This window comes from Haliotis rubra, unplaced genomic scaffold (assembly GCF_003918875.1).
Source record: "Haliotis rubra isolate DU_JTF1 unplaced genomic scaffold, ASM391887v1 Scf453, whole genome shotgun sequence".
Lineage (NCBI taxonomy): Eukaryota > Metazoa > Mollusca > Gastropoda > Lepetellida > Haliotidae > Haliotis > Haliotis rubra.
This window is the reverse complement of record NW_025767139.1, coordinates 302,662-328,000: the sequence shown is the minus strand read 5'-3', so window position 1 is coordinate 328,000 and position 25,339 is coordinate 302,662. Positions and strand designations below refer to the sequence as shown.

Genomic DNA, 25,339 nt, shown 5'->3' with positions numbered 1-25,339 from the left:
CATCCACATTAGGAAGGTATGTTATATCTTCTGCAGCCATTTTCAGGCGTGTCAACGCCTGTCCATTTTAGATAGTGTTTAAGTAAAGTATTTTGCCCAGTGAGCCAGTACTATATTTTGTTTGTTAGCAGCTCATGTGAAAACACAAAGCAAAGAAGATTTTGTTAAACCATATTCATTGTCAACATACACTTACTTTAAATTCACTTTTGAAATCAAAACTGGTATTGTTATGTTTTCCGAGTGTCACACCATACTAGGGACCATGGGGACTTACAGTACATTTGCTTCCTGCTGGATTTACACCACCCATTCAGCTATTCGCAAGTTTAGATAATCTAGCCATAAATTAAAAGAACGTACGCTACGATTAAAAATAGTGGTAGGTTTAAATTGACTTTGAAGGTTTTGGGAGCGAATTTTTAAGAATTCCGCGGCAGATTTAAGTAAATTCTGCTTCCCATTTTTCAAACTTCTGCAAACATTCTGCAGTTAAATACTTAGAAAACAACAGGAAATGATTAAGAATTTCAAACTTTAATTTTTAAACACAAAGCTGTAACTGTTTTAGAGCTTCATGACATTCAAGGTACAGCCGGCAGTTTGCTTTTTTCCTCTGCAAGATGTTTTTTTTTTAGATTTAGGAAGATGATCAGAAACAGTACTCTTACGAGTGTAGTCAGAAATGACATTGCAAAAATCTACAGAGTATTGTTTGATAGTCAATCTTGATTCAACTTTCAAAATAAGGAAATTCTGTAGCAGAAAAATGGCAAATTCTGCAGGCGTTCTGCATGAAAATGCGTTTTCCGCGGACCAGACGTTTTTCTGCATTAAAGGGTAATTTCCGCGATTTATTCTGCAACTGCGGAATAGCGGAATCCAGGAGGGACTGTTTATAGCCGCACTCACAAGTGTCCAGCTACTTGAGGTCTATGACCTAATAATGGAGACATCTTGAACCTCCTTTTTCGCAACTGGGATACGATGACATCAACCAGCTCAGCACACCCTAACTCTCGATTCGGCTAGCTGACGCTCTTCAGCCCGATTCACTTATGAAATCTAGTTATAGATCACTTATTTTGAAATCAGCGAGTTATATCAGGGAAGGTTTATGATTGTTCAAATGAATCTATCATGTACACAATCGTAACGTTTCACTTTTGCCATGAATAAGCTCATACTGTTCATATGTAAATTATCTGTATGTTCTCTATGTCACAACATGTTATTTAGGAAAATAAACTTCTTCTTCGTGAAAGACATACATGGGTGGCTGATCAAATTTAACCCAGATTTTCACGGGTACATCGCTGTACAACCTAAGCTGGAAATCTGCTTGATGAATTACCACAAGCTTTTACCAAATGTGTGTCTTTATCAGAGATACTTTGTGTAGGGGTACAAGTGAGTGAGTGAGTATGGTTTTACGCCGTTTTTAGTAGTATTCCAGCAATATCACGGCGGGTGACACCAGAAACGAGCTTCACACATTGTGCCCATGTGGGGAATTGAACCGGGGTCTTCTGCGTGACGAGCGAATGCTTTAACCACAAGGCTACCCCACCGCCCCGTATAACTGCCTTTGGTTTTGCATTGGCATTTTTGTCTCGGCTAATTCCTACTCTAAGATAGTTATTACCCCGGATAACCGAAGCTGCCTGTTTGGCGCTGGAAAGTTAATAGTCTCACGGCTTATTTCACCGGGAACCCATATTCTGCTGGGTGAACAGAGGCAATTTTGAACAAACTCACTTGCTTAAGGTGAGACGTCGACCACATGTATCACATGTGCTTCGTTGTGGGGCAGGACTGAAGTCCTAGAAACTCTCAGGAGTCAAGCTGGCACACACGGTCAACCACCGAAGGACTCCGCAACCACCCATGCTTAACTTTAACTGATTGTGACCTGAGCGCTATGCACAGATTCACACGCCGCCACTCATGCTGGATTACCTTTTTTCCATATAGATATATATAATGCAATGCTAAATTTATTGGATGGGTTTATAACCTCCATAGAACCTGAAATTATCTAACTCTTATGGATATAAACAACGAACGAAGATCTCAACGATTATTTTATCTAATGAAGCTTGCCAGCAACGAGTGCTACAGATGTGACGTGACCACCATTCCCATCGAAGGTCATGCTGACTGTATTTGATGTGTGGACCTGTGATTGAGGTACTTTAAACACCCACGCGTTCCATTTTGTTTTCCCGTCAATCTTCATGGCATCAAACAGCATGTAGCTTGAAGACAATGTGTGGCCATTGAATACAACTGCCTTGGGTTTTGCATTTGCATTCTTGTCTCGGCTAATCCCTACTCTAAGATGTGATGAATGGTATCCGGAGCTGGGTAGATGGATGGTTGTTTGGGCATGTCCGTTGCTGATAGGGATGATCATGTTCTAGCCATAGTATGTGTTCTCGTTGTCCGTGCGTATTCCGCCAAAGTTGTAGTTGGTTTTGAACTTGTAGAAGCAGGTTGACGATCCAGGTAGACCAACGGTGCCATGAAGCTTAGACCTGTCGAAATGGTAGTTGGAATGAATAGCTGGGTTATCATTTTCGAACAGAACGCATGTTCTTTCGCCTGTAGTAGGGTTAAGCCAGTTGTTGGGAAAGTCCAGTTTTACATTTTGCCATTTACTGCCATAGTTGTGGAGTAGAACCACCATCTCTTTGGTGCGAGGATTTGCTAGGGCAAGAGGTGAAACAATTCTCTCCTGTCCATTGTATTGACTTGAGACTCGGAGAAACTTTTGATCATTGATGAAGTTTTTCCAAAACGTGAAGAATTTCGTATTTTGAAGAGGATGACCATCCTTGGTAAACAACGATTTTCGGAGGGCAGTATGGCCCGGGTATTGTTCGTTTGAAAGGAGAAATACTGTAACTCGTTCGATGAACTCTCTTAGGTTAAGGAAAGTAACCATGAAGCCATTTTCTTGGTAAATTGTTTCAAAGTCAATCATTCCGTTTTCAAAAGTTGGGCCTAATGATTGCAGGTTACCTAGACCTAATCCAAATTCAGTGTTAACTAACTGAACGTTCTTTCCTTTCTTGATATGGGAGTAATTCTCCACCATGTCAAGAGAAGTAACCAGACGAGCTTCGTTCATTCCAAAGTAGGTGTGACTTTCACCTGATATATGCAGGTAGTTGTAGGAATGGAAAGAGAAAAAGTCCAAGTGATCGAGAGACATGTCCAGAAACTTTGCAGTTCTCTTCCAGGAGCTGAAGTTATTTTCATCTGATTTTCGTAAAGCCATGCTGGTGTACGATGGTCCGGCAACTTTCATTCCAAATCTTTTTTTCAGCTTGTAGGCGACGGCCTTGTGGAAGTCTATATTCGTTTGTGGGTCAATAATATTTTCGTACCAGTCAGGTTCATTGATGACTTCAAATATGTGAGGTATGCGGCCTCCAGTGTAGTCCTTGGCACTCTGAACCATCAGCGACACAAACTCGGATGCAGCGTCAACGTTGTTTGGGAATCCGCCATGATGATTAGATTTATCTATCCAGGCGGGCCAGTGCCTAGCTGTATGAGAGGAACATATACAGTAATAGAAAATGTACGTCAAACATTATCACCGCATGTTGGACTACTTCATGGTTAAATGAGCGTATGTGAATTGTTAGATATTTAGAACTCTTTAGCGAAAGAACAGATCTTGGGCACTTTGCTACTAACTGATTAGGACTCGCACCCAGACCAATGGCACGAAAATGAAACCTGAAACGCCCAGTTTAGCTTTCGACACTGGACACCCGTTCCATCACGGCTTTGTCCTGAGTTTGTTTATGAGTATATCACGCTGTTTATATACCTGTTGAAAGTATTTAGTGACATTGCATACCTTCTATGTTCCAGACCATGTCTGAGATGTTATTGCCATAGTTAGCCAGTTGTTCCATGTAATATGTGAATGACTTTGTCTGGAGTGCATGGTCCTGGAGATGGGTCGGGTCTGGGTAACCATGGTGACTATGACTTTGGGGCCACTGAATAACAAATAACAGTGAATGGTTCTGTAACTTCTGTCAAAATGACAAGAATGAAACAAGAATGTTCTCAGGCCTGATTTGCTGAAACAAATATTTGCTTTAAAAGAAATGAGATGAACAAATATGTTATCAAGCAATGATAAATTTGTAGTTAAACTTCAGTAATTCACTGTATATATTATAGTAAATGACACTGTTTTTTTAGACATCCACGACCAATAAGTAGACATTTTTTAAGACTTTCCTGTTACGTCATCAACAACAAGCAGTAGTTTATATTTTTATTCTAAAAAAGTATTGTGTTTGCATGAGTAGTGGGAAGACTATGTTCCAACTCCTACACCATAGTCATGTGATTCATCGTTTGTGGTTAAGTGGATTGCTTGCTCAGTTTCCCCTTTACAGATTCGTTGGTTTGTTGCTTAACGCCGCAATCAGCAATATTCCAGCTATAAGGTGACGACGTGTAAATAATTGAGTCTGGACCAGACAATCCAGTGATGAATAGCATGAGCAACGATCTGCCAAAGTGGGAAATGATGACATATGTGAACCAAATCAGGGAGCCTGACCACTCGATCCCGTTAGTCGCGTCTTATGACAAGCATGGGTTACTGAAGACCAATTCGAACCCGGATCTTCATGGGTCCATATTGTGTTGAAATATGGAGTTTAACAGTTTGATTATAATGAACGATGTGTGCCGAGAGCTTACATCTTCCATGCTACCACTGCCTGTCTCCCATTATAAGATAAGTAGGAATCTGACTAATAACAATATTCCCTCCAAAACATGTATTCTACAGAATTACTAGACTATTGAGAGAGTGAGTTAGGTTTTACGTCGCTTTTAGGAATATTCCAGCAATATCACGGTGGGGGACACAGGAAATTGGCTTTACACAATGTACCTATGTTGGGATTCGAACCCTGGTCTTCAGCGTGACGTGCGAATGCCTTAACCACTGAACTACCCCACCGCCCAACTAGACCATAGAAATCAAGCAGAAATAATTTGCTAAAATCTTGTTTACTTATATGATGAGTGAGTTACTATTTATCGTCACATCGGTAATGTTTCAGCCATATCATGATATCAATTAATTATCATATTATAGCTCAAAACAATTAGAAATTAGAAGCCTGTTGACAGTAAAGCTAATACTGTATTACAGAGATTTAAGTAAAACTAGCATCTTATCATATTATTATAGACAACAACACAATGTAAAAACAGGCTACATATTGACACATATCACTATACTAGAGACCATGGGGACTTACAGTATATATGCTTCCTGCATGGACACATATATGATGATGTTAACCTCATACGTACGTTTGGAAAAAGCTGTATGTCTCTGTTCACCCAACGCCCGGCAGCGGTTCCAATAGCCTTACACTTTGGAATTAGGTTCAAGTGGGTGAGACCATTCATTTTGTTCCATCGTTCAACTTCATAATGGACACGTCCACCCTGGGAAAGCCACTCGTTATAGATTGTGACGGTTGTGTCAGAGAACGCCGATCCCCACAGAAACAAGGCGCACAGAACCTGTAGCAACATTCTGCTGTTGTATTTTGATAATTCTGTTGACTAACTCAAGGTTGTAATCTACACGTGAAAGCAGCATGTTACATTCGTCAGGTAGAAAATAGAACGTATAATCAAGATAAGAGTAAACAAAGTAAGCCTGTAACTCACTGTACAATTTAAAGTGACTGGGCAGTCTTAAGACATTTAGTTTGTTTCAACTGCTAGATGTAAAGGTACAGTGGGGTAGTCCAGTGACGAAAGCGTTCGCTCGTTACACCAAAGTCTCGGGTTCGATTTCCCACATGAATAGAGTGTAATGAAGCTCATTTCTGGTGTTCCCCGCCGTGATATTGCTGGATTATCACTAAAAGCAGCTTAAAACCAATCTCACTTACTTTAGAAGTAAATGATAAATATATCGTCATCAAGAATACTTGAAATATCATAAGGGTTCATATTGTATAATGCTATCTTTTCCCTGCATTGCCTAGATTCAAATTTATTAAAAGCTGTTGCAAAGTTGTTTTTGCATAAGGCATTTTCTCTTTTGAAAATTGTTGGGCGCAAAACTGAAGTACATGCATGACACCAAAGATATGGTTTATTAAAGTTTGCATCTTAACTTGAATTTTAGCTTTATTCACAAGTGTTTGAGATTTGAATGCATGTCTTTGGGGTCTAGGTATCCACTGTTCCTTGCATCTGTAACAGACAACCAACGTGAATGAGTTTGGATTTTAACAATATTTCAATATAACACTAGAAATTGGCTTCAAATATTGTAGCTGTAAGGGGAATCGAACACGACCCGTGAGCAAATGATCTATCTGTTTGGATATCCCACTTGGTCACAAAAACTGAATATATCCCCCGAAATATAAACTTCAAGGCCTTGTCTCGTAGTTGCAATTTACAAATACCTGTGAACTTTTGAAATACCTGCAAACTTATTCCAGTCACTTGACACTGAACATTTAAGACAATATGGAAATAAGAAACCTGTCATGGCGCCCCGAGAGACAGAACTTCTTTGGTCATCAAAATGTAATCCAAAATACCCGATATTATTAGGTGTACTTCCAGTTGAACATGCAGATGCATTGTACAAAGTAACGCAAGCAACATGGACCATTTGACAAGGTTGACAGGAGAAAACATGACTTTATTCACAAACGTACTATCGATACGCGTATGGTAACGCCTGTATAGCAAATCTCTGACAGAAGTAAAGGTTTGATACAATGCATTTCTGGCACATATCTTACAGAATATCGACAAACATATGACACAATGTCTTTCTGGAACAGTTTTATGAGAATATCGACAAACATATGAAAGATTGACATATGACAGAATATCAGTATACGTAATGATATGGAGCCTTCTGGCACAGCTTTGACGGTATATCGATATACACATTCAATTATGCCTGCCTGGCATAGTTCACTCTGGTAGAATATCGACAAAACATATGGTAAAATGTCTTTCTGGGACATTTTTGACAGAATATAAACATGCTATAATGCCTCTCTTGCACAGTTCTGACAGAATATCGACACACATATTACAGAGCCTTTCTGAAACATCTCCCCTGACAAAATGTCGACAAATATGTGATACATTGCCTTCATCGCACAGAGGATCACATATGATCCCGATTATTCAATATTCCAGCTGAAAGAAGTGGACAATGTGTACTCTCCCGATAGACGGGATAGGTTCTTGAAGGCGGCACTGCATTATTGGCATTGCTGAAATAGATAAGCTGGGATCTAAAAGTACACAGTTGAAATCTCTCTTTGTGGTGTCTTGAAACAGTGTGCATCACAGTATTAAAGTAATATGCTGGCGGGCTGATGAAGATAACCAGCCCTGGACTAGACAATCATGTGACCGACATAATGCACTTTGGTCCACGCTGGAAGGATACAGTAATTAAAGTAATATGCTGGCGGGTTGAAGATAACCAGCCCTGGACTAGACAATCATGTGACCGATATAATGCGCTTTGGTCCACGCTGGAAGGATACAGTAGTTAAAGTAATATGCTGGCGGGCTGATGAAGATAACCAGCCCTGGACAAGACAATCATGTGACCGATATAATGTGCTTTGGTCCACGTTGGAAGGATACAGTAATTAAAGTAATATGCTGGCAGACTGATGAAGATAACCAGCCCTGGACTAGACAATCATGTGACCGATATAATGCGCTTTGGTCCATGCTGGAAGGATACAGTAACACTCGAGGGACTAGGTAATTGAGCCTGATCACCGAATTCATGAAGTCAATTTTCCCGATCAAACCTAAACCGCCATGCTGTATGGAGATTTTCAAAATCTTAAAGGTCACATGCAACGTAAAACACAACTTTGCAGATTCTGATACCTTTCGGTATGGACTTACCGAAACAAATCGTCAAAAATGTAAATTCAACTTATAAAGTTGAAAAATAACGTTATAAAAAAACCCGCGCGAAATCGGAGTTCAAACGTTTCCCTAATTTTCCCCAGACTTTTCTGGGGAAAACGGGTTTCAATAGCTGGGCTGCGCTCATAGCACGTGCGCAAGTAAATAGGTTCGCGCAACTTGGAAGCGGGTTGTCGGGTGAATACTTGGTGAAGCCTTTGGTGTGAGCTATTTTTTCTAATGTTTTGTTGATATCTCACAGGCGCGAGCTTTTTATATGTTATGACAGTAGATTAACTGTTTATATAATTTCATTTGTCTATTTCACCACACGTTCTTCTTACCGAGACACTTTCTCAGTTCGATACTTAAAAGCAATGTCATTATTTAGCGTTGACAGAATTTCTAACTGTGATATAGATATGTCGTTGTCACAGACAAAACTCAATGTCTTGTTTTATTGACACCTGTGTGTCTGCCTGCCTGTCTGCTAATGACAATATTCAATACACAGCTGCTATCACTGACCACATGCAATTTGAACTTAACACCAATCAGGCTATACACCATAAACAAAATGCATTGATTTATGGCCCGAGTTCGGTCTCTGTCACATTATGTAATTACACAGACAGGCAGGTGTGATACTTGAACACATGACATGTTATGATGTCTGTTGATTGCAAAATGTTATACACAAAAAATGAGCATGTATTTACAAAACCCAACATCTCTATATATACACACACAATTAGCCGTGAGGGCATCTGCAAATGAACCAGCCGTTACACTTGAGTGCACACCCATCCGCTCTGACTGGGTTCGGTATCCCGGCTGCTTCGTTTCTTGGGAAGTAAACCCAAGTACACAATTTTGCACTTTTGATTTGCGCTTGTACGCTTATAATTTTGTTTATATGTTTTTTCATAACCGGCAATGTATATTATATGTCATGAATAAGTGATAATTGTGTTTTAATTATGTTTGATTTTTTGGTTGCATGTGACCTTTAAGGTTTTTGAGATGGTCAAGATGGTTTTACAAGAGAGCGTTGCACTGAATAACACCGTCGTAAGTGAATATGGAAGTGTTCAGAGTCAAATATAAATTACCTGCTTGTTTGTTGTAAAGCAACATATTAACAGGATGCAGATGCAACAGATTTGAAACTGTTTGTCAATGTATAGGGGCGGTGGGGTAGCCTAGTGGTTAAAGCGTTGGCTCGTCACGCCGAAGACCCGGGTCCGAATCCCCACATGGGTACAATTTGTGAAGCCCATTTCTGATGCTTTAATGCAACAACCAAAGAGGAACAGATTAATCGTCTTGTGTCTGCGGCAAAAATACATCTTCACATCGATGTTCCTAGTGATCTGCTGAGTGAGGTACATGTTGAGATGAATGATGGATAAAGCTTTAGTGTTCCTGACCATAATGCAATGGAATGCACCAAGTCTTATTGCACTTGGGGATAATTTAAAGCAATTTCTATCAAATAGGTCACCACTGCCGGATGTTATTTGTGTACAGGGGTCTTTTCTTTGGCCAGAGAGTCATTTTAGAACTGGCTATCTTGGTCTCCGTCAGGAGAGACTTACCAGCAATCCGAATACTAAAAATCGTCTGAGAGGTGGTTGTGCTATATATTTTTAAAGACTGATTTGTCGTATCAGGTTCACGAATTAACACATACAGTGTATGAGGCTAACACAGTAAGAATTCATTACGAGGAAGATAAAGCCATTACTATTGTTAATTTTTATAATACAGGTAAGCCAAACGTAGATGAATATCTGAAATAAATTGACCCCAATGGAGGCCCATATTTTATATGTGGGGACTTGAGCAGCCATAATATGTCTTGGGGAAGCAACAAGACGGATTATAATGGTCAGATTGTTGAACAATTTTTAGATGCATCAGATCTTGTCCTTCTAAACGATGGTAAAATGACCGCATGGATCTTGGCAAATGGACTTTTTCTCCTTTAGATCTATCAGTGATATCATCACACATAGCCAGTAAGTGTAACTGGGATGTATTTCAGGAAGATGCGTTAGGTAGTGACCATTTTCCTGTTTTTACTGAAATTCAGGTTCGACCATATCGTGATTCTTGTGATAATGTCCCTCGGTGGAAATTCAAGAAGGCTAATTGGGCACTTCTGTCTAGTCTGTGTGCTGTACATATCACATCCGATCTTATAAATGGTGATGTTAATATGTCTAACGAAAATATCACAACACAACTGATAAGAATTGCAGAAGAGTCCATTGGAAACTCGTCTGTTAGGAAAGAGGCATTCCCGCCAAAGTCCTGGTGGAATGACAGCTGTAAAAAAGCCAATATCGCAAGGAAAAAGGCATATAATAAGTTTCGCCACTCGTCATTGCCATGTGATTTGGCTGATTCGTAAGAAACGAGCCACGTTCCAACGTATTTTACGGTGGAAGATCATCATGTTCGTCTGGAAACTGAAGCACAGAAGGCTTTATCGAACCAGGAATACATGCTGTGTGTATTCCTTGATATTGAAAAGGCTTATGACATGATTTGGAGAAATGGTTTGCTTTTTAAATAGTGGAAACTTGGAATTATAGGCAACATGTTCAAGTGGATATGATCATTTTTCTCCGAAAGAACCATTAAAGTTCGCATATGTCAACAACTGTCAGGCGTGCATATGATTGAAAATGGTACCCAACAAGGAAGTGTATTAAGTCCAGTTTTATTTAAAATTATGATCAATGACATTTTCGAGGCCCTTCCTCTACACATAAACGCAGCACAGTTTGCTGATGACGGATCGTTTGGGAGACGATTTGGTAAATTTCAGTTTGTCAAAGAATCTATACAAAACTGCTTAAAGGGCCACTGATCCAGAGCGATTAATGTTTCCAGCCAACAGTCATATTACAAAACCTAGCTGCAAACCGGTCAGCCCCTGCTCCCTCGACCGTGACTGACACGGGGACTTGGCTACTGTCCACCTTGGCAGAATTTCTTCAACCTAATCAGTGGAACATTAGGAAGGGTGGATGCCCATCAGATGCCGTTATTTGGAAATATCCCCTACAGTGCTTGTCTGATTGTAATCAAGTATCCAAGCAGTGTAGGCTTTTTCAGATTTTCAAATGTTTGGATGGTGTAGTGAACAACCCAATTTCTGTGCTTTTAACCTCGATTTTAATCATGTAAAATATCATGTCTATTACGTATGCTATGATATCCAAAACTCACATTTGATATATTTGAATCCATAAACCAAACAACCCAACTTTGCCATTGCTAAAAACAATCTGAAGTTTTACTTAAGTACTTAGGTATATAACAGTTTCTAAATAAGTACACAGTAAATGCTTATATATATTTCTTATGTAACAATGAAGTTCGATCCGTTCGTATCCTCAGAACAGTGTCGGCCCATAAGGTTTTTTTCAGACAATCAAACTTGCATGCAACACAGCGATTACTACTCTCTTGCTGTAACCCTTGTTTGGTGGTAAATCTACACATGTTATATGTCATCATTCACTTGATGGTCAGTTAATGAATCTATAACAGGTATAATTAGTGATAAAACCACTCAGATTACCCGACAAAGATTCCCATTTGGCATTTCTTGTGCCTGGAGTAAATACTCATCATTATAAATTAAGGTCTGATGTGGCAAATGTATTACATCTTATGTAATATGCGCATGGAAGTGCAGCAAGAGGAATTATCAGTTTCAAAACAAACATCGAGGGAATTATCAGTTTCAAAACAAACATCAAGGGATTAACAGATAACACGCTGGTTGATTAAGTGCTTTTATCCTGCACAGCGGATTTGTCAAAAGGTAGTGTTTATGTATGTAGATTTACTAATCTATACTGAATACACCCTGCCGTAAACTCTCTTTGTAAAAACAACGTCCTTCCTTCAAAGGATTAACCGCCAAATCCTTGATTGATTGCTCATTATTGGTTAACTAATGTGGACATCATGCAATCAGTTGCTAGGTGTGCTATCTTGGGTGACCAATGGGATACACCAATATAAAAAACCTGATACGATAGATCACTTTTTCGCATATTAGACTGTTGAAAGACACATGACATAGAACAGGATTCTTTGTCAGCTGCAGATGAATGGCATCTCATTCCTTTATGTGGATATCGATGGATACGTTCCCCGAACAAGGTAATAGCCTGATATTGTTGCTATAACTTTGGTCTATTTTAATATTTGCATTTTGTTTTAATCTATTTGTTATGGCATTCAACAGAATCATATTTTTTTTACGTGAAAGGTAATGAGACAGACAAGATCCACTAGGTCGCACTTAGGACGTCTTTGTGATATATGATACAGGTTGGCATCTATAAGATGTCCAGATATTACAGTCATGTTATAAATTCCCTAAGTATAAGCAGATCGTGTGCATTTTATTAAGCTTCAAAATGCATACAAGTATGATTAAAAAACCAATTAGGATTATAAGACAAAATATACAGACGTACATTGACTTCGTTATTTCAGTCCTAACATTTTTTACCACTGTTTAAACTTAAACTGTTTTCATTTGTTATCAAAATAATGCCATGTAATACAACATTCAGATTGACTAGTAGTGAACCCAAGCTCACTACTCTCCCCAAGACTCCCCATGTACCTAGTTATCCTTACTTTCACACAGTGCTATTATATCAGGCTTCTCACCAAATTCAAGGTAAAACTTTTTCTTAAATCACATTCTACATCCATTTACGTTAGCATTTTTATAAAGTCAACATTACTATGAAATCAATTTCAGCATTGTTATCAAAGTGAATATTTTTTACAAGAAACCAAATTATTCATCACAGTCTACAATATTTTACAACAAAATCAATATTATCCAGTAAAAAAGATTTCATCTTTGTTGATCAGCATATACTTACACTATCAATTGCGGATGAGGGTGGCGCAGCAGAGGTAACGAACCAGTCATGAATTCTGGGATATCATCCGGGTATTCACTGGGGGAAAACAATAACAAAAGCAACAACCAGTCCACGGAAATTGCTCTGGATCAGTGACCCTTTAAGTACAGTCAGTACATGGTGTTCAAAATGGGGGTTTAAGATTTCAAAATAAAAACCAGTGGCAATGATGATCACAGGACGTAAGATCCCTCATGATATCAATCTAACTCTTGGACACCATAAACTGGAAAAGGTGTCAGTGTTCAAATTTCTTAGTGTGTATTTTGATCAAAGATTAACATGGTCTCATCACATCACACATTTGTATAACACATGTAACAAGATCATCAATCTATTAAAGTGTATTTCAAAAACAAAGTGGGGTGCTGATAAGTCAACTATGTTTTTGCTGTACAAGGCCCTTATCTTGTCCAGACTTGACTATGGTTGCCAGGTGTACATGTCGGCGGCTAAATATCATCTTAATAAGCTTGATAGAAGTCAGTCTAAAGCTTTGAGAATATGCACTGGGGGTTATTGTACAACACCAACCTCAGTGCTTCAAGTTGAGTGTTCAGAAATGCCCCTTCACCTTAGAAGACAACAGGTATCTTTGAAATATTTTTGAACATGAAAACCAAGAACAAACACCATGCAGTCACTGAGATTGTTACTGACTGTGTGGAATATGTCATGTGTGACTGGACTCATGGCAAATTACCCTTTGGCTTGAACATACAGAGATAAGCTGATCAACATGGTATTTACAACTGTAACCAGTTGATCCTTCTCCGCCTGCCACAATTCCGTGGCTTCTGCTGAAGCCTGGATTGAATTCTGAATAAGAGTGAATAAGAGAACGGACCAAAACATAATAGAAGTGATAACTCAAGACTTTCTGTCTGAAAATTATTCTAATTTCACACATAGTTACACTGAGGCGTCGAAAGAACCATCCAATGATCGAACTGCTGGAGCTTTTTGGATACCCAATTTATCGATCGCTAAGGTGTTCAGATTTAATGATTATCTTTCTGTTTTTGAAGCTGAACTTTTGTCCATTTGGAAGCGTGGAGATGGGTAGATGAACATGACCATGAAGCAATTATCCTTACATATTCCATGGCAGCAATCAAAGCTATAGAAGCTGGTGCAAATGGATCAAGAGATGACATTGTTCATGAGATATTAAAGTTGGATACATCTTTAAACATGAAGTACATTGCATGCGACATTGTGTTGGTCCCAGCACATGTTGGAATACATGGGAATGAGATTGCAGATCTGGCCAAATCCGGGTTACAGTTTCCTGAAGTTGATTTATTTAAATTTCAGCCAATCCCTAAAGATTTTTAAAATGTTTTATCGAAATCTGTTACAAGGAGTTGGCAACAGTTGTGGGATACATGTACGACCGGCCGACATATGTACAAACGTAGACCATCATTAAAATCTGGTCATAAAATTCGTCGTCGTAAAAGGCGTGATGAGGTTATTCTTTCACGTCTAAGACTTGGACACTGTGGGCTAAATGCTTACATGAGTATTATAGATAAGACGGTCTCTTCTAAATGTGGCCATTGCAAATTGGAGACGCCTGAAAATATTGAACATTTTCTAACTACATGCCCTGGGCATAATAACATGACGTAACCTCAGAAGTGCTGTACTTGAGGTTGATGATGTATTTTCATTAGAACCGGTTTTGGGCCCCAATATCATGTATGGGTCTGTGCAACGGGCAGTTTGAGATTTTGTCTCGTCATTTGGAAAATATGATGTAATCTAGACAGACTCTCGAATGGCTAAGACAGAATTAGTTCTGTGGTTTTAAATCATTTTAACACTCTGTCATCTGAACCTTCTGCTTTTTTTAATGAATGAGTATTTCATGTTTCAGAAATGGAAGTGATTACTAAAGGTTTTTAATCCGTAACACAAAGCAGAGGTTATTCGACATACGTATACATCTATCCAGATTAATGTTATTAGTGTTGTCGTTTCTTTTATCTTAACTAAACGATTCCTTTTGGCGATGAAATTACCTATGATTGTTTATTAAATCAAGTCAAAGTGTTGGGCGTAAACTGGCCTCATATTGGCCCACGTCGCCCAAAAACTATAAAACCAACCAACCAACCAACACAGGCTGTGTGTAAATATGTATCAACTTTGCAAAATCGATCAGAGAAAATGTTTCACAATGAACTCATGCCACAAGGTTAATATATAGGTTGAAATGCTACCAGTAAATGCGGAATGATGTGGGATTGTGGTCTTTACACTGAACGTTTGGGTCTGATCACCATATGATGACAATGGGACATTTCTAGTGTCAACGCCGTAATGTTACAGCATAAAACCATGTTCAGGTACTCACTCACTCGATGTACACTTTTGATATAAACATGGATGAGTTTTGTTTGCGTTCTTATTTACTATTTTGATTAATTTTAAGGTACGATGTATGTTCAAAATCACCATTATTAGTACTGGACAAAAGGTGACATCTGCACAAAGGTGCCCCCTTAACAGTTTAGACCGCCTGCGTGGTGCAGTGGTTAGAGCGTCCGCCCAGAGAGCGGAAGGTCGCGGGTTCGATCCCCGACCGCGTCATACAAAAAGACGTTAAAATATGGTACTTGTTGGTCCTTGCCTGGCGCTCGGCATTAATTGGTACTTGAAGGACTGGTCGGCTCGGAGTCAGTATAATGTGTCTGAGTTGGGTATTCATGCTTTACTGCGGCATGGTATCTCAGTGGGCTAGCACTATAAAACCAGCTTCAGTCTGGGCTAGTACAAGCAGCCGCACCTGCACATACACACGCATTCACGTCGTCATATGAGCGAAATATTCTCAAGCACGACGTTAAACCCAATTTCACCTCACCTCACCTTAATAGTTAACATGGTATGGTTACCCCCCCACCCCCATGGATCGTCAATGAGGAAACGTTTTTGGATCTTTTGTTTTTGCTATTTTGTATTTAAAACTAAGCTAGAATCGTCCGGCAGCTGCTCGGATAGATGTCATATTTGGAATAAGATACAGCTGTGTGAGTCCGTTAAGTTTGAACTGTTTTGTGTTAAAACGATGATAGAATCGGCCTTAATATCTCCATCTGTAACAACTACTACGCTGCAGCCAGACAAAAGGAGAAATCAGAATTTACGCACTCTTTCGGATCTCATTGCCTGTTTGTGAAGACATTTGGTGTTTAGGTAGTATGTGGTAACGTGAGAATACATCGACCAGGTTCAGTGAAATGGTTCAACACACGGTTGCAGTGAGTTTGCAAATCAGGTGCAGATCTGTTAGTCTCTGTGGCCTACCAATACAAAACAAAAATCGATTTCAACACACATTGTGTAGATTTCACTATATTTTGTCGTGGCCACTGCAGGCAGTGAGAACATAGTTCGAGGCTACAAGAACACATCTTCTGGTTTCGAGATTATGAGTGACGGCCGTGATAACGTGTTGATAGTGGGACATCTTACTTCTGTCCTAAATACCAAACATGGGCTGTTCTGGCTTCATATAATAAATACGAATAATTCATCTATGTAAATATCATATATCACAATAACGAAAATCAATCCTATCCTACATAACTCTATGTTTAACCTAAAAAGGTACATTTACAGGTACAATGACAAAGCTCTAAGAAAATATGTTCGTTGCCATTTATGTATGAGACGGCTTATAGCCTGAGACAGTTTCATGATGTTACCTGACACCTGTCCCTGTCTCCATGCATTCTCATATGTGCACATGTCATCTGTGTATGCGGTGATTTCATATGGTTCTAGTCCTACGTTATTGAGATATAATTGCTGCCAGTGTCAAAGCATGTGCACTACTCTATATTTGCATGGGAAATGATAAAACAGGACCAGTAGTAGGATGCTGACGTTTTCATGTACAATTTCTGTAACTCTTATATGACTTATGTGTTGACGTCTAAGAAAATATATGATCACTCAAAGTTAAGATAATTAGTACACTAAGCTTATGTTAAAAGGGCGTCAATATTGAAATCGTAATGTTCAGCCGTTTATCATACCTATAAAGTGATTGTAGCCAATTCGACATGTGATTGTTTAAATGTAATGTTACTGCTTCATAAACTCCCACATTATCTCAGTAATCAGTAATCTCAACAGACTGGGACTCACAGTGTCTGAATTGGAAGGACAACATGATGCCTAGCACTTCACAAGATCCTTAATCAGGCGCATTTTATCCTTGAGTTGATTAATTTATGATTGTCCAGTTCGACATTGCAAGATGCCATATTCCTGCTTGGTGGTAAATGCCTTTGCAAACGATATCTTGCCAATTTGTGATCTCGTATCATTAATTGTTAGTGTATTATTTCAATTTTCCTCGATCTAGTTTCAACAAATATGTGATAGTCGATTTCTTTTACTGTTCTTCGTTGACAGGGTTTACCACAGTATTTATCATGAATTTAGGACAGGTCTTGGTCACGATAAGGCCGAAATATTGCCGATGTCACTTAAAATCTTTCCTCACTCACTCAATCCTGCCAGGTGAGACTATAATTGGTTGGTGCGACAGTCTCTCCTTGATGGTCATACGAATAATAGCGTACTCCATGGAGATAGCAATGTTATTGCTGGACTGATTTGATCATCAGCTACTGCACAGTCTGTGGATGCATTCCTTTCCTTATGACAATCACCATTTTAAGCATCGCGAAGTTTCTTCATCTAACCTGTGTTTAATGTAAATTGATTTATGAAAACTACATTATTGTTACTGTGTGTAGTTGCACGCATTGTGTTCACCTTTGATTTGACTTCTTGTACCTGCGTTATATGACAGACTTATAGAATCCTCATTACATTAAAGTCTATTGAGTGTTTAATCACTGTAACTCCCCTGCCTCGTCTATTAGTTGTGAAGCTACATGCACCTCCTTCAACTTTATGTTCCTTACAATAACGTGGCTGTGTGTGACTGTTATTTATGATATCCGATATATTGTACTGTGTAATGGAAATATGGAACCAATAATTGTGTTACTGTTGCAAATGTACATATGTACATGACTTCTAATTAAGATTAGTTAGTATATATTGAGATAAGTTAGCGTTAAGAAAGCATTATTATGACCATGTTACCATTCAATTACTTTAACATATAAATTTGACAATAGGAAAGGAGTATTGGTAGAGTGTTAGTTATATTTTATGCTCAAGCATTTTCTACCATAAGACAGTTATTCCATAGTTCTATAACAGTAAATGTTTGTCACAGTTTAGTTGTCGAACTGGGTACGTTTCACTATTCTCTGCCTCAGCCAGTCTTGGTCAGTTTCCCCTTTTCACTGATTGACAAGATCAACAAAACTTCAATGATTTCAAATTTTCATTTCAAAACATACATGTATATGGGTGAGTACATGAACATAGTATGCTTAATATGAGTGAATGTTATTGTATTAGCCGTGTATTAGCATACAACATCATTTTATAGTTTTCAAGTACCATTCTCTTTTACTTGTTATGTGATAGACCCGTGAAGATCCGGTTTAGAATTGATCTTCAGTAACCTATGCTTGTCGTAAGAGGCGACTAACGGGATCGGGTGGTCAGACTCGCTGACACATGTCATCATGTCCCAACTGCGTAAATTGAGGCTCATGCTGTTGATCACTGGATTGTCTGGTCCAGACACGATTATTAACAGACCGCCTCCATGCAGATGGAATATTGCTGAGAGCGGCGTTAAACAACCAAAATAACCAACGTATTTATTACATTCCACTGTATATTTCCTTTTATCATTTCATTGCCTTTCTCACATACCGTTTCGTTTCCTGTAAATGAACTTTTAAATAAACAGCTTAATAATCGGAGTTATAATAATAATGAGAATATTTATAACGGGCCTTTTCCAGGCTAGATATCTGCTCAAAAACACAATCTGGTCATTATTACCCCCAATAACCTAAGCTAGCTGTTAGGCGCTAGGGAAGTTAATAGTCTCACGGCTTATTTCACCGGGTACCCATTTTCTGCTGGGTGAACAGTGGCAAATTTGAACAAACGCACTTGCTTAAGGTGAGACCACATGTATCACATGTGTTTCGTTGTGGGGCAGGACTGAAGTCCTAGAAACTCTCAGGAGTGAAGCTGTCACACACGGTCACCCATCCAAGGACTCTCCGCGCTCAACGTTGATTAACTTCAACTAATCTGTGGCCTTAGCTCTATGCACAGGAGCACACACCACAAGTAACTTTTATCACTTGTGGATCACGATATGGATGAAACATTGACGTTAAATATTAGCTCACTATCAAGTTTGGAAAGTCTCAATATTAGGCTTCACATGATTCAGTTAGGTTTAACCTGCTTTGGTCAAGGCAATGGTCTTTGCCTCCTCCGAGTTACACGGGTTTTGGCAAGTGGATAGTCTGTGGCTTTGCTCGGATTTCAGTTGTTCGGCAAGTGAATGCGGTATTATTATAATATATCCCCATGCGTGCACATTTGCACATGCGTGTATACGTCAGTCTGGACGTTCATGACATACTTTGTTGGGCATTTTGTTTTCAGTTCTTTGAAGGCGGTTTCTGAAACAAGGGACAGTTATCAACAAGATATTGTCGTAATTGGCGTTTGGATGTTAGTAAACCCTGCAACAGTTACCTACTAATTGTGGCCGTTCCCATTGTCAGGGGAAGATTGTAGCTCGGGCGCTCCACACGCTTGGTCGTTTGCCGGATGCTAAGTCCAGGAGTGAGGGGTCGGACGACCATGACTCCTAGCTACCCGCATTACATTCATGTACTGGCACACATACACTCACAGATAAACGCAACACTAAGTTTGATACTCACATAGTTTACTCTGTCTAAGTCCATCTCTAAATACAACTTCATCAACAGACAGGGTAGGCTCGTACCACACGGGGCAACTGAGTGGCGTGGACAGACTTCCGTCACTTAAAAGCGCGCACCACTCGCTCAGTGCCAAACCTATCTTTTTATATGGTTCGAGCCTGGCCTGATCTTGATCACATGTTCAGCTCATTGTTTTGATTCGTTAATCCTATATCCGTCCTAGCACTCATGAATATTACGATTGGAAATTATCGTTAAATACCGTTTGGTAACTTTCCCCTTTTATTGATCTGTTATTGTGTTCTGTTATTATCTTTAGACTTTCTGTCTCCCAACAGTGTCTAGCCGTTATCAATCATGAGCCAAACTGTAAATCTATATAGGGAGTCTGATGTACTTCTCTTACTGATTTAGGGATGCATTTTTACCTTATAACAATACGATCAATGACCCCAATGTGTGTAATAGTCTTCATACTTAAAACAAGGCCCACGCGAAATTTAGCCCACGGGCTAAAATACGAGATTTCCCCCCGTATTTAAGGCCATGGGCTTAAATTTGGATTTAATTCTTGGGTGTTTAGAGAGACGTCCCTTTCCAAACGCGGAGACTTTGACTCTGAATAGTGTCACTGCCATATACTCTGCAAAAAGAAACGCACAGGTGATAATGAAATTTAAAATTAACTTTATTTTATTTCTATGCAAACAAAACCCGGTTACTTTAACCAAACATAATGTATACTTGTTCATATCCATTAAGTATCGCTCAAACACACCATTTCATGAAATATTGTTGTTTGATGATGGTTTTGAAAATATCATGAAATTTTCACGTGTAAATGACACTTCGAACGATATGCACGTGAAAGTTGCTTCACCTATGCACCAGTGTGTAGGGTATATGAGGAAGGCAGTTTAACGTGTTCAATTCACTTTCAACGCCAGTTTACTGACGAATTCAACATGCCACGACTTAGCGAAGCTGACCGGAACATCGCCATCGGACGTCTTGAGGCTGGCGAATCTCAGTCATCAGTTGCAAGACACTTCAACGTGCATCACACAACAATTTCCCGTTTATGGAGGCGCTACAATCAACTGGGCTCGACCCGCGACCGACCTCGGGTGGTAGACCACGGGTAACCAATGCTGCACAGGACCGCTACATCCGGGTGTTCCATTTACGTAACCGGGCCGTCCCAGCAACACAAACAGCAGAGAACGTCCCAGGTCTTCGCCGCGTCTCCGCCCAGACCATCAGAAATCGCCTCAGACAGCACGGGATACGCCCTCGACGACCTCACGTAGGATGCACACTACGACCTCATCATCGCCTGGCACGTGTTCGATGGTGCAGGAACGTCCAGAGATGGAATTGGAGACATTGGCAGCGAATTTGGTTCAGCGACGAATCTCGTTTCCAACTTCAAAGACACGATGGTAGGACGAGGGTCTATAGACGGAGAAACGAACGTTACGCCCGTAATTGTGTAGTTGAAGCGGACAGATTTGGAGGAAGTGTGATGGTATGGGGGGCCATTTCTTACAACGGGAGAAGTGACTTGGTGCACGTCCGTGGTAACCTGACTGCAATTCGTTACAGGGATGAAATTCTGCAACGTCATCTTTTACCTGTCATCAACCCTCAACGTCACGTTTTCCAACAGGACAACGCCAGACCGCACGTGGCTCGCATCACGATGGACTACCTGACGAATCAGAACATCACAGTTCTTCCCTGGCCTTCAAAATCCCCCGATTTGAACCCAATAGAGCATTTGTGGGACCAGCTTGGGAAACGCGTTCGACGTCGTCAGCCTCAACCCAAACGTTGCAACAACTGTCTCAAGCCTTGCAGGAGGAATGGAGGAGGATCCCCCAAGCACGGATTCAAAGACTGATCATGTCCATGGACAGGAGGTGCCAAGCTGTGTTGCAAGCTCGAGGTGGTCACAACAGGTACTGACCTCCACGCCATCTGTACGCCCGGTGCAATGGTTTCAGAGACAAATGATAGCTGCATGTTGTAAAGCTGACTCTTGACAACATCCATGTGAAATTTTACGTTCGTGCGATCATTAGTTAAAGTTTTATTTGGAAACACAATAAAGTGTTTACATTCCTGAGTTTTCACCTGTGCGTTTCTTTTTTTGCAGAGTATAGTTTGAAGTTTGTGTTTTGCATTAAAGACTGTCAACTTTATCATTCACGTTCACATTTACTCACTCGAGTAAACATTTTCATAACTTCTGATTCTTTGTTGATGGCACAGTGTACATTTTAGGACGTTATTTTGTTAAAAGCAGGAACGAACTTACTTAAAATAGACTTAAATTCTAATTTAGACTGGAATCATGAGTCAACAACACGTTCTGTAAACGCTGACATCTATGTGACATCTGTTTGAAATCTGGACACAATGACATTAAAAGATAAGGTTATGACTAAACAGATTTTCAAAAGAATCGACACCATGTTTTTTCTTTTGAGCAAACTAGTGCATAATTATCGCAGGAGTGAGTAATCTTTTACGCCGTTTTAAACAATATTCCAGCAATATCACCAGAAATGGGTTCCACACGTTGTACACATCTAGGAAATGGACCAGTGAACGCTTTGACCAGTTGTCTTCTCTTTGCAGGAAGGGTTGGCGGCTAAGACGTATTTCGTAATATATATGTTGCTGTAACACTTATGTAACAGTTTTAATTCAGGCTATATGTCGATATATGAGGAGACCTTGGACATGGACACTGTCGTGTGATTCATTCGTCTGTGTTTCTTCTAGAAACAAGTAACGCTGCATGCAACACCAATGCTATCAGATATTTAAAAAAAGAGCAACGGCTGGGAATAACCAGTCTCTATTTTCCAGTAGGCGTGAGAGGAAAATCACAAAAGATCAGTGAGAAGGTTTTCAGTGAGCTAGTGAGTTGCGTTTTACGCTGCACTCAGCAATATTCCAGCTATATGGCGGTGGTCTGTAAATAATCGAGTCTTTACCAGACAATCCAGTGATCAACAACATGAGCATCGATCTGCGCAATTGGGAACCGATGACATGTGTCAACCAAGCCAGCAAGCCTGACCACCCGATCCCGTTAGTCGCCTCTTACGACAAGCATGGGTTACTGAAGGCCAATATTCTAACCCGGACCTTCACGGGTCTTATCAAGATAGGCTGACAAATCGTGACTGCAGATAAACAGTGTTTGTCATAGTGTGTAACTCTGCATGCAACACCAATGCTATGAGATATGTAAAAAAGAGCAACGACTGGGAATAACCAGCCTGGGAATTTCCAGTGGGCGTGAGAGGAAAACTAGCAGCGAAAATCACAGAAAATCAATGAGAAGGTTTTCAGTAATGGGCTTGTAACAATATCTAGAGTATTTTCAAGTTGAGAGTACTGTTGGTTTAGAGTACGGAATGGGAGTAACAAGTATAGAGGTATGAAACATTCAGGCTATTTTTTAGGAGGTGCTTGTGTCAAGTGGAGGGATCGTTGATTTTCAACAGATAGGTGAATAGCTTGGTTTCCTCCTACACATACGGATATGTTGGTGGGAATATATAGTTCTACATTCTGTACAATATGTTGCTAGGTGACAGTGATGTTCATTGTGAAGCAATGTTCCAAGTATAACATAACAGCTATCTTACTACAATAGTATCTCTAGACACTTATCTCACACAACACCATGTTACAAGAAGACCAGATTCGTGTGATGTCTTGATCTGACAATCCAGTGATCAACAGCATTAGCATCGATGCATGCAACTGGGATACGATGACATGTATCAACGTACAGACGCGCGCATTTGGAACGTACACCACTTCATGTTCAGGCATAATGTGAAATTTTGTTGCGAGGAATCTATGTTAAATCAAGCGTTGCATCGGTTTTGTCAGCGGTAATATACAGAGAGTTCGGATTGTTTCGCTTTGACCATGTGTCAACAGATTATCTTTGATGAGTGAGTACATGGACGTTGCGGATTGTAAACACTGGGTAAAATATGTGTAGTGTAAGCATTTATTATACAAAACATAAACCAAAACTTTATCATTATAAAGTATAATTCGTGTCGTTGCAGATATGAGAGTAGAGTTTCCAATTCGAGGTCAACATACGCCTTCAATGTAGCTACTAGATACAATTAGCTGTTTGTGCTTGTGATTATATATTCACCTTTTGGATGACGTTATGCTTAAAGAATTAAAAGTTACGGCATTTATATGATAGCTTGCCATTAAATACAGATGGTTCCCAAGTATTATTATTTTATTATTATTATAGGATATTTATATAGCGCACATATCCAGGTATCTAGTGCATGCTCAAGGCGCTGGTATTTTTTTCCCTCGATCATTGGATCGTAATATAAATCCCCTGGGGTGTATACTACTCTTGCTGCTACAAGGCGCACCGATGTATTGCGGCTTTCTCACCCTAACGAGGTACCCATTCACAGCTAGGTGGACTTGGACACAGTACTTTGTCCAAGTTCACTGCACGTTGCTGTACCCGCAACTAGGTGTTTGCACGTATTTATGTGGCCACCATCTGGTCATATACCATCGGATTCGTGGTACAGTGTACTAGGGGTTATGACAACACTGAACGAGTCTGCACTCAAAGTTGACTCCAAGGTTTTTTACACCTGGTCACAGGTTGGCTCGATCCCGGCACCTCAACCTCGCTGGATCACTAGCCTGGCGATTTAGCCAGCTCGCCCACCGCGCCCCAAAACTACAATTGTTTCCTGTATCTACAATTACTTGTCATTGAGTGAAATGTGGGCATTCTTTTTAACATATTGTTTACTGTGGTTGTGATAACGTTCCCACCATTTCTGTGTCTCAGGTAAGAAAGTCCCATCTCAGTTCGCCTTCTTTTTACCAGAATACGTAATGTAAATCTCGAATTATGAAATATATGTGTAAGGCAATTACAATATCTCATATCGTGTTAGTGATATAACTCTAAAAGAATATATAGGCAGTATTTTAGCCGTATCGTGACTAAGAAAGCTGTACATTTCTAAATGAATAAAAATAATTTCTGTGAATATACTTACCTTTCCGCAAAGGACAGTAAAATAACTAGAATATGACAGTTATAAATGTAAAACTAGTATGAAAATCTTAAACATCTAAACTATGAAAACAATAGAATATATAAAAAGGCTATAGATTGCCAACAAGTGAAGGTAGATCGCCATACTAGGGACCATGGGAACTTACAGTACATTTGTTTCCTGCATGGACCCTAGCTGGATTTACACCACCCATTCAGCTATTGGCAATTTTAGACAATCTAGCTATAAATGTAAATAACATGTAGGCTACGATTAAAAATGGTAGTAGGTTTAAATTGAGTTTGAAAGTTTTGGGAGCGAATGTTTACGAATTCCGCAGCAGATTTAAGTAAATTCTGCATCCCACATTTCAAACTTCTGCAAAACATTCTGCAGTTATTTACTTAAAAAACAACAGGAAATGATAAAGAATTTCAAACTTTAAACACAAAGTTGTAAA

The 25,339-nt window shown here is 39.6% G+C and overlaps 1 protein-coding gene and 1 long non-coding RNA gene across 2 annotated transcripts; both read right to left on the bottom strand.

The window, feature by feature from the left end:
- Positions 1–721: 721 nt before the first annotated feature.
- LOC124289982 lies at positions 722–20,032 on the bottom strand. The gene is made up of 4 exons (XR_006901807.1): positions 20,022–20,032; positions 12,890–12,894; positions 1,886–1,890; positions 722–865 (listed from the first exon to the last, which is right to left on the bottom strand). It is a non-coding gene; the product is annotated as an uncharacterized LOC124289982 (long non-coding RNA).
- On the bottom strand, positions 2,068–5,582 carry LOC124289981. The gene is made up of 3 exons (XM_046726643.1): positions 5,362–5,582; positions 3,875–4,019; positions 2,068–3,555 (listed from the first exon to the last, which is right to left on the bottom strand). Exons 1-3 carry the CDS (start codon positions 5,458–5,460, stop codon positions 2,420–2,422), a joined length of 1,380 nt encoding a protein of 459 aa, XP_046582599.1. The 5' UTR covers positions 5,461–5,582; the 3' UTR covers positions 2,068–2,419.
- Positions 20,033–25,339: the final 5,307 nt, after the last annotated feature.